The sequence below is a fragment of the Equus asinus genome, chromosome X, assembly GCF_041296235.1.
Source record: "Equus asinus isolate D_3611 breed Donkey chromosome X, EquAss-T2T_v2, whole genome shotgun sequence".
NCBI classification, from domain to species: Eukaryota; Metazoa; Chordata; class Mammalia; order Perissodactyla; family Equidae; genus Equus; species Equus asinus.
In genome coordinates, this window is record NC_091820.1 from 97,794,043 (window position 1) to 97,808,760 (window position 14,718).

Here is a 14,718-nt window from a genome sequence, read left to right on the forward strand (position 1 = left end):
TTAGACCAGGAACTGATTGCTGGGCTCACTTTTGACCACCCAGCTCACCTGTGACCACCCAGCTCGAGACAACAGACTTGCTTCCTGCTGCGCCCGCCTAGATAGCAGACCTACCTGCTGTGTCCATCAATCGCTGTGCCGACAGAGCAGTCTTGCGACTATTGTAAAAGGGGCATTTCAATCGTGTGTGAAACATCCTCTTTGAGGGTATATAACCACTCTGTACACCCCACTTCTTTGGCACACTTCCTTCCTTTAGGAAAAAAGGCCCCGGGCCATGGTCCTCACATTTTAGCTCAGAATAAACTCACCCAAATTTTCATTTATGGATTGATTATGGATTATTTTCATCGACAACAGCATACTTGCAAATAAATGTATCTCTTGGATAAAAAAGTGGGGGAATATGGTAGTTTATTCCCTTCTTTTCAGCTTAAAAATCAAAGCCATAGCCAAGTTATGGATTTTTGTAAAGAATATTTTCGTCCTTCTGAGAGCTAGCCTTGAACTATAACTAGTTGCTGTTCTATTTTTCCTTCCCTTGTGCAGACCCCGTGTTCCCCATCCTTGAATCCACAAGCAGAGTTCTGTCCCACCCTGTCCAGGTCTGCACAGGGATCAGATGTGGGAACTGGTCTGAAGCTATTCTGGACCAGCCATTTTCTGTTAACCTCGCTGGCAAACGCTCTCTGATCTCATACCGTCTACAGCTATGTCTTTAATTTCTGTGATATTCAGTGAGGAATTCTCATTACTAGGATCTATAATCAGGTCATTATAAATGACATGTTCAGTTCAATAAGGATGTGCAAGCGGAAGTCATCATCATGATATCAGCTATAAGGGGAAATCTGCAACATGTCATCTTGTAAATCCTCAAAATTCCAGAGTTGAAATGAATGGGACAGTTATGCAATGTTTCTGCTTGTGAAATTTCAGTTCCTATAGTGTTGCTAATAGCAAAGGTGCCATCAATAACACAAACTCATCAAATGTTCCAGTTTAAAGTCATTTTTATTACTGTTATTATTATCAGCAGCAGCATCATTATCATTAGCACAAAACTAAATCCACTAATAAAAGAAAATCACACCCCAAAGGCATGTGTCTTGCTGACAGTGAGTCAACAGTATCTTCATGTACAAGGGACAGCACCCTGAGGATAAAGACCATATCACAGCTTGACAATCAACTCAATAATTCAGCCAACATTATTGAGCACCTAGGCACAATGGGAGATTTAAAAATGTGTATAAGAATCCCTGCTTTCAAGGAGTTTGACAATCTAGTAGGAGGTATTGAAGAACACCAAGAAGAACACAGGGCCACATGAGATCAGTGACATAATGGAATCAGTGCCATGTATGAAGTGTTATTGGAGAGATTAACGTCACATTCAGTGGGAAATCAGAAGAGGTTCCACAAAGAAGGTGGCACCTGAGCTGGGCTTTGAGGAACTAGAAGGATTTTGGCAGACTGGCATGTGGAGAAGGGAGACTACAGATGGAGAGAATAGTGTGGGCCAAAGCAAGGCCATGGGAAAGTTGGCGGCATGTTTGGGGAGAGAATAGTCCAGTTTGGCCAGTGTATGAGATCTATTTAAGTGGCAATGGTGTATAAAATGCTGTAAGTTATATAGGGACCATATTTTGAATGGCTCTGAATGACAGGCTAAGATTTCTGATCTTTAATGTATGTCACAGTAACTATATTTATTCACAGCAATAAAATATGCAATTATTTGTGAAGAGATATGGTCATTTCACTTCCAGATTTCTTAGGGAAACTCAAGTGGTTTCTAGGAGATGTTATCGCGTTGCTATCAAAAATGTCCCAGCAGATAACACCAAGCAATCTACAGTAAATTTTTCTATTTTGCATGCAACTACACTCTTCCCTCAAAGTCTATTCTTTCTATCCATCCAGGAACCACACCTCTTCCCACTCCCACCTCCAGCTCCACCAGTTCTTGTGGCACTTGATGAGTTGAGGCAAGTCTAATTTAGGATTTCCAGCCACAGTTGCCACTTTGAAACTAGGACTCACAGCCTTGAGAAGTGAGAGTAGTTGGGGGGCGGTAGTGAATAATGCCATGAAAATGCAGCCATCTGAGAAGTTCTATGGAATCCCCATCCTAAGAGTCAAGCTTAGTCCTTTGAAATGAGAGTTCCTGGTCCTCCACTCGGTTTAGTCTAGAGGACAACTGGAGGGGTCCCAGAACTCACAGTGCCCCAATTAAAGTCATCTTTTAAAGTTTCCTCTTATTGTCAAGGGATTCCTTAAAGGAATGACATTTCATCTGGGTTACAAGTTATTCAAAGTCCACGTGAGTCTGAGGTTGTTGAAGCTGTGGAGAGACTAGGGTGACTTTCTCTTTCTGACCAAGGAATCCTGTTGGGCTTTGTCTGTGCCCAATAGGCTGGTAGTTGGGAACTTCTCTAGTGCACTGATAGTTCAAAGATGCTATAGAATGGTTGTATTAGGTTACCAAGCCAAAGAAGTAAGCTATGACCAACCTGGAAAAGCTTAGAATAACAAAGTTGCCATGGCCACATTTGCTGTAGCTAGTCAGTCTTTCACCTCTTTCCTGAAATGAAACTTCCTCTGCAGGAAGTCATGGATAGCTGTAGTGAGGCCCCATGTCACGCTGGACCTTAGGATGACCAGGGAGCCTCCACGGTAGATTAGGAACACCTTTCGGCCCCGAGTGTCCCACACGTCCTGGGCAGAGGCCCACAGGCTTGGCATGCTCTGCCAGCCAACTTGGGACTGCATATTGGCAACTAGCACAATCAGAGGATACAGAACGAGGCAGATGATTGTTCCATTGACACTCCCAGACACCAAGGCAGGGACCCAATGAGGCAAGCCTTGCTGTGCCAAGCCATTCTGGATGGGGTCCTTGAAGGAGAAATACAGAGCACTCCCCAGGCTGTTCCTGAGAAGGACAGGCCAGAAACCACGATAGTAGCCCAGAGACAGCCGCCCCCAAAACCCGTAAGAGTTGAATTCCTTGAGAATGCTGAAGGTGCTGGGGAAGCGAGCTTGCTTGCGACCATCCTGGAGCACATTCTGCACCCTTTCAAAGGGGCTGAGTGCCACAGCCTCCACCACACCAGACATGAGCCCTGCAGCCCAGCGGTGTCCCAGGGAATGTGGCCCAACAGGGGAGAGAGAGTACAGCAGACTGTCATAAGTCCCAAACAGCAGAGTCCCTTGCAATGTCTTGGAGAGAAGGGGTGGGTAGATTCCCCGGTAGAAGTATTGAGGGCCTTCATGCCACAGCTGTCGTACAGCCTCTGACACTGCCACAGCATGGATCTGTTGCCGGAACACAACCTTATAAATAGGAAAGGTCAGAAAAGTAGACATAAAGTTGGAAACAGCCCCAAGGGCATAGGCCTGGGGGTGCCAGCTTTTCTTTCCTGGAGCCTCTGTTCGTATCCAGTGCTGAAGCTCCTTCCCAGGAGAGTGGTCCTGTTCCCCCATGCTGAGGACAACTGCGTGCAGACGCAAGGAACTGGCAAGAGTGGAGAAAAAGAGGTTAGACGGACCATTAAATTTGTTGGTGAGCATTTTCACTGCTTAGAAACAGAGCCCCAAAAAACTCAGCTCTAAGGAAACGAGCAACTCTCTGGGCCAATTTCTGAGAAATAGGCACACTCTTAAGGAAGAAATCAACCTTAAATTAAAACAAAGGCAGTTAGTTTTTCTGAACAGTCACCTCTACAGTGTTTTGCTGACACAGCAGATATTCTAATATTCAAAGAAGGTTTAAGATTGAAGAAAATGAAATTGGGGAAGGAAGGCTCCAAAACCTATTTTATTCAACTTTCACCACATGAAATTCTGCATTTAATAAACTGCTAGAATAATAACCTGCTATTCTCTTTCCAAAAAGTGGCACTATCTGACAGAAGCAGAAAGGCATTCAAAAGTTATAGCCTGGTACTTTCTCTAAAAGTTGGTAGCAAATTTGGGGAGCAGGGAATCTCCCTCATCTGTCTTTCTGTAGATTCCTAACCATGCTGTAGCTGTTTCATGGCAACGCCCTGCCCCCTACTCCCAACTGAGGAACAGAAAAAGTAGCTGTTCCTGGAAGTTTAGCACCAAAAGACTCCACACCTGGCAATTTTCAAGCCTAACCTTGTAGACCTGTAGATATATGATAGAGCAGGGGTTCCCACCCTTGACACTATTGACATTTTGGGGCCAGATAATTCTTTGTTGTAGGTATCTGTCTTGTGCACCGTAGGATGTTTAGCAGCATCCTGGCCTCTTCTCGTTGGATGCCGGTAGTACCAGTTGTGACCCACTCAGCTATGACAAGGAAAAGATATCTCTAGATATTGTCATATGTCCCTTAGGAGCGGGAGCAAAATTGTCTCTGGTTCAGAACCACTATACAGAGAGACAGAGGGAAGAGGCAGTGTAAGGACTCTAAAGGATTGCTCTCATCCCAGAATGATCCAGGAGCACGTGGGGTAGTATGAGAGGTAAATAGGGAGCCAGGGCACAAGAAGGAAATTTGGGATCAAGAAGAAATGAATGCTTACTGCAGATCTGAGAACCTGAAGGATTTTGTTGTGAAAGAAATAGGGGCTCCACTGGGCTGAGGAAAGAAAGTGCTGCTGTGGGAGATGGTGTGTGGAGGAGAGGAAGCATAGAGCTGCATGGGTAGGGGAGAGGAAGAGAGGAGGAGAGGGGGAGAGGACACGACGACCCAAGACCTGGCAGGGCACTCACATCTAGACTGACAGGTAGCCTGGTAGGAATTGCAGACCCGGAGTTTGCACACAGAATCCTGGGCTGGGTGGTCCTGAGGGAAGGAGGGTATTGGGGCTGTAATTATGCTTGCAGTTGATGGCCTGCTCAACAGGGACAATAGGGTCAAAGGGGTACCCCTGGCTGAGTCCCCGAGGGAAGGGTAGAAGCCAGGCACTGCAGGAAGCCCACTGCAGCCTTCCCTGGGCTGACACACCCAGGACCTGTCTCTAAGTGCCTCTCCTCCCAGAATCACCCCCACGGGCTCCTCTCTGGCTTCTTGCTCCTGCTCCATCCAAGACTCCACAGTCTGACCTTACAACCCTGCCCTCCCTGGAGCCACACTCTCTCTTGGTGGAGGGCTGTAGGCTCAGGCTCCTGTGCTCTGCCATCACCCCTCCCCCACCCCACATTCCATGTTTGCCTGAAGCCTCACTTCCTTAACCCTCATGGCCAGAAGGAGACTGGGAGGGCCCCTCTGCCTGGGACCCTTTAGCTGAGAACTGGTCAGGAGCAAAGTCTCAAAAGGCCCACTCCTTGCATCCCTCTGGGGCACTTCTGGGCCCCAGGCAGCCACCACCATCTCTCCAGAGCCAAAGAAGATGTCTCCCTTGCCCCCAGGCAGGAGGCAGATCCACTCAGGCCCCCAAAGCCATGTGGGCCCCCAACATTCCCCAGCTCACCTAGCAAGGGACTTCTCCCCCAGGTTTTACCTGCACCTAAAGAAGGATGGGTGGGGAAGGAAATGTCTGTCCCCTCTTTTATTTCAGAGTGCAATAATGTTCCACTTCCTCCCCACACTTTTCTGAGAAACCTATAAACACGTGTTGACTGACTGCATAAGGCAGGCTGACTTCTCAGAAAGAAAACTGGGCTAAGATTTGGCAGACCAGCATTCCAACTGCCGGTTCTGTTATCAACCTCCTGCATGACCTCTAGAAATTCACTGACATCTTGGAGCCTCATCCACCTCAGTTATAAAATAAGCAGACAAGGTGAAATGCTCTCTAGGCATCCTCATACTGTGCATGTCACAGGGGGCTCACATGGGGGAATTCAGGATAATATTTGATAGAGGAATCGTGCTTTTCCATCCCTGATTCCTTCTGCCATTTTTGCCAATCATTCTCAGGGATTAAAGGTGAACAATAACTTAGAAACACCTTACCTTAAACACCTAATTCATCATTTTATAAATCTAATTCTTTCCACTGAATGGGGGAGGAGGGAGTCCACTTTCTCCCATGTATTTTTCTGTCAAGAAGCCAGGCTTTGGGGGCAGACAGACCTGAAACTGAATTGTGCCTCCACCACTTAGCTTAGCTGTGTGACCTTAGGTAAGACACTTAACTCAGTCTCCATTCCTTCAGCTACAAAATAGGACAAGGGACCTACCTCAAAAGGCTGTTGCAAAGATTAATAAAATAAAACGAGATAAAGTGCTTGAACGTCCATGGCATGGTGGCCTTGATAAAAGGTATTAAAAAAAAAAAAAAGATTCTTCCTGACTTCACCATCTCTCTCCACAGAGCACATGCTCCTGCACGACACTCTCAAGCCAGCCAGAAGCGGAAGAAGTGGTATAGTGGAACAAATCCTGTGTCCACACGGGAGGCAGGAAAGGCCTTTCTTTGAATGTAAAGGTGTCATAGAAACAATTCCGGACAGTCTGGCCCCTTCACATGAATTCCAAAGTAGAGACCACAGAATGGGCCTGGAATCAGCCCTGAGCAGTTAGCCCAGCTATCCTAGGATGTGCCTGCCATATTTACAGCCTAGTAAAGTGAGCCCAGGGATTCCAGCCTCCCCTGGCCAGTCTAGTCCACATGAACAGCCTGTGTGACTCCCCCAGGATCCAGCCCCTCATTCGCCCATTCATTCAGGGCATCCCTCAGCTGGTCCTTTGGTCAGCTCGCAAACACATAGTGATCATCTACTAAGTCACTGCGGGCAAGTCCCTGTGGAGCTAGAGGTGAACAGTACTTGGTGCCTGCTCCGAAGGGCTTGGGAACCTAGTGGAGGAGACAGGTCAACGATGAGCTAAACTATACTGGAAGGCAAAATAAAAGATGCACTAATCAAGGTCAGAGCAGAAAGACAAGAGCAATTTAGTCCACCTGGGACAGGGAGCGCTCAAACACTTTCTCTGAGGAGGAGCATCTGATTTGATCCTTAACTGACCAGTAGGCTCTCATTAAGTTGAGGAGGGAGGGCAGGCATTCTAGACTGAGGAAGAGGCTTACGGCACAGAGGCTTACAAGCATGAGTGGTGCATGGCACTGGGACACAGGCCGTGGGGAGGAGACAGAGCCGTGGCTGACAGAGAGGAGCCAATTTAGAATGAGGGCCATATTTGTTTTCCCCACTGCAGCCCGTTATAGCATGAAGACACGGGCTCTGAAGTCAGACAGCCTTGGGTGTGAATTTCGCTTTGCCACTTCTTAGTTTTGGGACCCTGGCCAAGTCTCTTCACCTCTCTGAGCCTCAGTATCCTTATCAGTAAAATGATAGTCATGAAGGTCACATGAGATGAAGTATATAAAATACTTAGCATAGTACCCAGGATATTAGTTGCTCCATAAGATATATTAGTAGTTTCATTAAAAATAAAATGAAATCTCAGAATCAAGGTAAGATTACAACTACATTGTTTTAAAGGCTGAAATCAGTCTAAAGCACTGGGTCGTCTGCAGAGTGCATTTGAAATTTCTTCTTTGGAAGACAGCAGAGAAGAGCCGTTCCTGGGCTCTGGAGTCTGACAGCCCTGGGCTGGAGTCCCAGGGCCTCCACTTACAAGTTATGTGGACTTATACAAGTTGCTTAACTTCCATGAAACTCAGTTTCCCTGTCTACAAAATGGGATAAAAATGCTTGTCTCAACAGGGTTGCTGAGAAGCTTAAGTGAGATAACAGATAGAAAGTTCCTGGCACAGAGGAGGCAATGAGCCAAGGGCAGCTATTATTGTTTCAACTGAAAGCTTTATCTCCTAACCTTCAAGCTTTTAAGGTTTCTTTGTTGAAATTGGAAAATGTGGTCTCATTAGAGCCATGAATTGGAACACACTCCCACACAAGAGGCCAGAGATAAGGGATGCTCTGTATCCAATTGAAGCCATCTTAGCAAATCCTCCTCCCAGCCTTGCATGAAGAGCCCCTTGCTTTGTTTTAATGGCCCAATCCAGGCACCTTTACACAGTCCATTTCCTTTCACTATCTTTTGCTGGAGCTCTAAAATCTATCCTTTGTCATATTTGATCTCACTCCCACCAGGTCCAACTGCAGATCACCTAATTTGCCGATAAAGCCAATTTAAATACAGAACAAGAATCTGCTAAGACCCAGGGTCAGATGTCACGGTACTGGAGAGCAGAAGCAAGAGTCTGAAGGAAACCCAAGAGCTACGCTAGCGTCACCCCTGATTGTATGAGTTGAGTCTTCTCTCTACCTCTCACACCCTCTACCCTCTACCACCCCAGCTCTATTCCATCTGCAAGAGAAAGGCCACAGTCCTCATATGGAAGGTGCTTCATCTCCAGATTTGAAGTGTTTACTCCAAGGAACTCTAGGTATTGGGGTTGTAAATAAGAAGGCAGAAAGGTGCAGGTAAAGTACCTTGGCAGGCTGAAGACAAACCACACAGCACTCAAAGGGCATCAGATTGTTCACTTGCTTCCAAGCATCAGGAGTCAAGAACAAGTCCCACAAGGGGCCTCCTAGCCACAGTCTACATAAGGGAAGTAAGACTTGCTCTCCAAGAACCGGAATTCATGGAAAATGGAACAGGTTTCCCAGTCACTGGGCTTCATGGCCCATTCACTCCAGACAGCCCTGCATGCCGTTTCCATGGAGTTGCTCCTTCTCTGGGGCCAGGGATGCCAAATCCAGCAGAGGAGAGGTCCCCTCAAGAGCTCACAGAAGGGCAACCTAGCAACCTGTCCTCAAGCCAGGAAATGAAAGAGCTGTATCAGCGGCAGAGAGCTGTGGCTAGGGGGTTAGGTCAAACTGTGTTTCATTTCTCACACTTCTCCCTCAAGTACAAGGTGAATGAGGATGATGTTACCAAGAAAGCTTGTAGAAGGGTGATTCCTCACCATTTCTGGGCCACAGACTTATTTGAAAATGTACAAAGCTACAGACTTAGAAAAATATACAGAGGGGGCGGGCCCCGTGGCAGAGTGGTTGAGTTCGTGCGCTCCGCTGCAGGTGGCCCAGCGTTTCGGCGGTTGGAGTCCTGGGCGCCGACATGGTACCACTCATCGTGCCACGCTGAGGTGGCGTCCCATATGCCACAACTGGAAGGACCCACAGCTGAGAATGTACAGCTATGTACCGGGGCGGGGGGGGTGGGGGGGCTTTGGGGAGAAAAAGGAAAAAAAATACAATCTTTAAAAAAAAAAAGAAAAGAAAAATATACAGAGTCCAAATTCTTTGTAAACAATTTCAGGAAGGACCCTAGGTAGGAACCTCTGCTCTGCAGTTACAATTCATGACAGATATGCTGTGGACAGATACATCGGCAGCAGGCTCATTCACTTATTACCCTCAGCATGATGTGGTGTTATCACAGTGGCTCACAGATCTCTCTCCACTTCAGTATTAACTACAGCACTGGTTAAAAATATAAATCACACTTTCCACCCCTAGTCCTAGCAAACCAGGATCCCCCAGAAGTGGAGCTCAGAAATCTGCATTTCTAACAAGCTCTCCACAATGATTCTGAGGCATCCAGCCTTGTACTCATACTTCGGTTAATAGCATGGGTTCTGGCGCCAGAGAGACTTGGTCCGAATTTTGGCATCAGTTTGTAATTTCAAGCAAGTCATTTAACCTTTCCAAGCCCTGTCTGCTGTGGGATCATAAGCTGTAGAAATCATGTTTTACTTTTTTTTTTTTTTTTAATAAACAGGCAGCTTATTGTAGCACAAAAAAATAGCATAAAAAAGAGAAAGAAAAGTGCCTCAGTTACCTCTTCTGTACATAAAAGTTGTCTACCTCTTCCCCACTCCACTCCCCGTTGCCTTGCCGCCCCCTCCCTTAGCACTACCATCACATCAAGACTGCGACTGAGATAGTTTGAGACCACCAATGTAAAAATGCTCTCTAGGCGGCTCGGCTGGGCAAATAGCTGGAATTTGGAGAACAGACTTGAGTGCATAATCGGATGCTTATACTTCTCTGCCTTTTGATGCAGGGCAAGATGCCTAACTTTTCTGTTTCTTCATCTGTAAAATGGAGATAATAGACCTTGCTCACTAATTCTACATAGTTCCAAATGGGCCCTCCCATCTCCAATTTGGTTTTTCTCCTCTAACCCTCAATCTGAGAGTAGAGAGGATTGTTTATAAGGGGCAGCCTTTGAAATCAGACATGTCGACTTGGGTATGAACTTAGTCTGCACTTCTTAACCATACTGCCTGGGTACTGAAGTTCCCTCTCTGCTAACCGGGCACGCTGCTACCTCCTTCATAAGGCTGCTGAGAAGAACAAATGAGATGTCCCTGCAAGAGCATTTGCGCGCAGAAAGCGCTCAGTAAATGCTTCCCCCCTCCCTTCCCCGTATACAAAGGTGAGGAACTCATTGTTCACTTGATTTCTGTCCCACCTCGTGTTTAAGGCAGCCGGTCTCAAAGCGCGGAGGAGAGTGGAGGCAGAAGGGGAGAGAGAGAAGAGAAGCGAGGGGGAAGCAGCAAACTCACGGGTAAAATGTAAATCGGCCCGGTCGGTGCGTCCGAGCTGCACTTGACACCGCGCCGGCTCCCGCGCCTGTGTGCCGCAGCCCCGGTCGACTGCTCCCCCTTTTGCGAGCAAGGGCCTGGGGCCGGAGGCTGCGCGGGGACGCCGCCCCCGCGCCCCGCCGATTGGCCGCGCCAGCGGGCTCATCACGCTTTTTTGTCTCAATGGGCAGAGACTGAAAGAAGCGGCGGCTGCTGGGAGGTCCCGGCGGGTGGGCGGGGGCGGCCGTGGCTGCCATGGGAACCGTGCTGCCTCTACTCGGCTACCGCTAGCTGGGCGGCGGTACCAAGCTGCTCCTTTAGGCAGCTCTGGGTCGCTTAGCGGCCGAGGAGGCGTTATCTCTTTCCCCTGCAGGGCTGCGGATACCTCAAGGCGGCATCCACGGCTGTCCACACCAGAGAATCCGCTGCCCTCCAGCAGAGCACAGGTAGACAGGGGGCGCGATTGCCCCGCGCAGAGAGGACGGGGAAGCCCCAGCAGTACTGGGCGGCTCCCGGCTTGGGGAATGGATAACTCCAAGGCAGGGGAAGGAGCGCTCTCTTGGCCCGGCTGCGCTGAGAGTGGAGGTGGGGTTCAAATGGATGCTGCTGAATAGGTAGGATTTGCCTGGATTGGGGCAGGGGGGCGTTTTCAGGGGGATGGTAAGGGTCGAGGCTGGGAGAATCGCAAGCTGCCTGCTTTGAACCCCCTTCGCATTTCCTCATTTCCTCCCGGGGAGGAATATGTGCGTGTGAGTGTCCAACTCCTATTCCCTTTCTCCGTGGCAGGCCGTCAAAGACGAATCCGAACTTGAATTCTCTGTGGCTGATTGCAGAGCTGGTAGGCCGACGGTTTCCCCAAGAAAATGTAATGGAGGATTCGCTTTGGCTTGTATTCAGAAGGTGGGAGAGGGAATTTTCCGTCAGGCTACAGCGGAGGGTGGGCGAGCAGGATGAGGGAGGAGACACGCTGCTGACCCTTCCCTTCCCTGCCCTCCGGGACCGCGCAGTCTTGACGCCCTGAGGACTGGGATCTACAACCCCCAGTTGTAGATTTTCTCGCGGAGGGCACCTGTTACAAAACAGAAAGTGAAGGCGCGCACTTGTTTCCCAGCTCGTCTAAGAATCTAATAACGGGAAATTTTGAGAAGGGGATGTGGTTGAGACCTGACACCGTGAGTCTCAGTTTGATGGAGATCTTATTTATTAACACAAATCTGTTGAGACTTAGACCACTGCACTCTATTTTGAGAGCCCGACATTGGCTCCATACATTATTTCACCTAGAATTTGAAACAACAGTTGCTCTCCCTCCTGGAGGACTGGCAGGAGAGGATGGATGTGGCTCAGAAAAGCACCCTGTTAGCACGGGAACACCCACTAGCTCTGGAACGTTGTGATTGCCAGTCTCCTGCAAGGCATTTTTAGGGTAGTGGGCAAATATAAAATGTACTCCACGGTGTCCAGGAAGGTAGAGGGAGCAAGTGCAGACTGCTTCCCTGCAGTCGACTACCTTATTGACCATTTTTTTCCTTTTCTTTACAGTCCCTTCTGAGATGCAAGGAAGGAAGAGCCCGCGAACATTGCTCTGGGGATTCTTCCTGCACGTTAATTAGGCTTTTCTAAAAAGCCTGAACATCTTGTTATATTCATATAGAGCGTCATCGTGTGTCATGGCTAGCATCATTTCACCTGCGGGTAATAGCCAGTGACAGAACACACGCTTGCCGCCTTGGGCCCATCCCATGTTGAGGTCCCTGGGGAGGAGTCTTGGTCCTTTAAGGGTCAACACGGCAGAAAGAAACATGAAGTTGTTCTCCGGGAGGGTGGTGCCAGTCCAAGGGGAAGAAACCTTGGAAAACTGGGGATCTAAGTCAATGGGGTCCTGCCAGATTGGAATATGTGTGAGGAGGAAAAGCTCAAATACTTGATAAAAACCCTTAGGGGCCCCGCCCAGGAGGTCATGCGTTTGCTCCAGGCGGCCAACCCCAACCTAAGTGTGGCAGATATCTTGCACGTGATGAAATTGGTATTTGGGGGGGGGGTCTGAAAGCAGTGTCACTGCCCATGGTAAATTTTTTAACACTCTGCAGGCACAAGGGGAGAAAGCCTCCCTTTATGTGATCCATTTAGAAGTGCAGCTCCAGAATGCTGTTCAGGCAGGGATCATAGCTCAGAAAGATTCGAGCCAGACTCACCTGCACCAGCTCCTTTTAGGAACTGAGCTGAATGGGGACCTGCACTTCAGGCTGAAGCATCTTCTCAGGATGTATGCAGGTGATCAGGAGCATCTTCCTAATTTACTGGAGTTAATCAAGATGATAAGGGAGAAGAGGATTGGGATGACACTTTTATGAAAATGAGGTGGCCCAAAAGATCTGAGCTAATCAGAGAGAGGGCAGCAAGCCCTGTGGCATTTCAGGGCCTTCCACTAATAGTGATCAGCAGTGCTGACTGCAAAGTGATAGAGATAGATGATACCCTTGATGACTCAGATGAGGATGTGATCCTGGGTCTCAGGACCCTCCACTTACATCCATGGGTGCCCCTCTCCTCAGAGGCAGGTCCAGACCTCAGGATCAAATTCTGGTCATTGATTCCCCCGACAGTTCCCAGGCTCAAGCTCCTTGCACCAGCGATGGTTCTGGGTCTAAGAATGATGTTCCCGAGGATATACATAGAGCCAGGAAGCAAAAATACATGATCTGCTGTTCATATCGTGGCGAAGAGGGCCACTCAAAGGAAACCGGTGACAATGAGAGCAACAAGGCCCGGGTGTTTGAGAATCTGATCATCGCCCTGTAGGAGCTGACACATATGAAGGAGGAGGGGTCAAGAGAGGTCCCTGGTGAACACAATGACCCCTCTGAGCCACAGTAAGGTGCTAGACCCAGGCCTAAGTGAACCCTTAACTGTATTCAGAAACTGGTGATGGGAAAAACTGGCGGGGGGCGGTGACAGTAACTAATCCACAAAGTGGCTCTCTTTGGGGAAGAAGAGGTCAGGGATACCAGCAACGTGGAGGGGATGGCCTGACCTGTCCCTGCTCCCTCCTCCATCCACCTGAGGGTCTATTCTCTGTATGTGTCTATTTCCTTGATGAATTTAAACCTTCAAACAGGAAGGAAAATACAAAAACGAAAGTACAAATTACCTGAAACTCTCCTCTTGTATATAACCATTGTCAGCCCTTTGATGAATGTCCTTCTAGATATTTCCCTATACCTGTGGATACAGATAGATATATGTATAGATAAAAGTGACCAAATATAACTGCTGTTCTATACTGTGTATTTCGTCACCAAACAATATATCTTGTGGACTTCTATGTCAATGAACGTATATAAGTATTAAGTTTAATGTCTCTGTGTGTGATATTACTTTTAGGAATATAGAGGAAAAATAAATAAGAGAACTAAATATAAAAGCTATAATAGGAGGAGATCATACTGCAAAATGGAGTTTTTATCCACTTCATTTACAGATGAGGAAAATGGAAGCTGAAATAGGCTGAATATCTCCCAAAGAGCCCCTTATCACAACTGACCTGTCTCCTCCATAACAGAGTCAAGTCTGCACCTGCTATTGCCTGGGCTGCAATAGAGCACAAGAAAAAAGACAAGGCACAAGAAAACTTTTGAGGGCGACAGATATGTTTCTTATTTTGCTTGTGGTGATGGTTTCACAGTGGTATGCGTGTGTCAAATGTTATACATTTATTTAATATACTTTAAATATGTGCAGTTTATGTCAATTATATCATAATAAAGCTGTTGAAAAATTTTTTAAAAGTCTGCACTCACTAGTTAATAATGTTCCAATGCTTTCTTCTCTAATGCATCCTGAGAAATCTGATGATGGGATGGATGGGAGTGGGGGCAAACATGGGAAATGGGTACTTCAGGGGCTCCATTACATTGTTCAGTTTGGGTAGGGGCCTTCCCTGGGTACATTCGTTAGATTGCTGCTACTGCTGCTTCTGGGCAACACCTGGTGGCAACAACAAGACTGTCCTTTGGGCTGACACTACCTTCTGCCTTATCCCCAGTTACAGAGAAAGCAGCTACTTATGAGAGCTCAGTACCAAGAGGCTCAGCACCCTCCAGGCCTCACCCTAGCTAAATGTTAGAGGACACCAGCAGCCCAAGGCCTCCAAGCTAACCTCTCCCGGACACAAACAATGGAAATAGCCAGGGAAGGAAGAAAAACAATCTGGACGCCAGGGCATGAAAAAAAATATGGG

The 14,718-nt window shown here is 47.7% G+C and overlaps 2 protein-coding genes across 2 annotated transcripts; one reads left to right on the forward strand and one right to left on the reverse strand.

The window, feature by feature from the left end:
• Positions 1-997: 997 nt before the first annotated feature.
• Positions 998-10,735, reverse strand: SLC25A53 (solute carrier family 25 member 53). Its single transcript, XM_014855959.3, has 2 exons — positions 10,461-10,735; positions 998-3,520 (listed from the first exon to the last, which is right to left on the reverse strand). The coding sequence occupies exons 1-2, from the start codon at positions 10,733-10,735 to the stop codon at positions 2,569-2,571; spliced, it is 1,227 nt and encodes a 408-aa protein (XP_014711445.1). The 3' UTR covers positions 998-2,568.
• A 142-nt stretch (positions 10,736-10,877) lies between these two features.
• ZCCHC18 (zinc finger CCHC-type containing 18) lies at positions 10,878-13,497 on the forward strand. The gene is given in 7 exon segments (XM_014855960.3): positions 10,878-11,092; positions 11,265-11,378; positions 12,021-12,344; positions 12,347-12,510; positions 12,512-12,800; positions 12,803-12,985; positions 12,988-13,497. Coding segments are annotated over 5 exon segments (1,200 nt in total). The 5' UTR covers positions 10,878-11,092; positions 11,265-11,378; positions 12,021-12,148; the 3' UTR covers positions 13,356-13,497.
• The last annotated feature ends 1,221 nt before the right edge of the window (positions 13,498-14,718 follow it).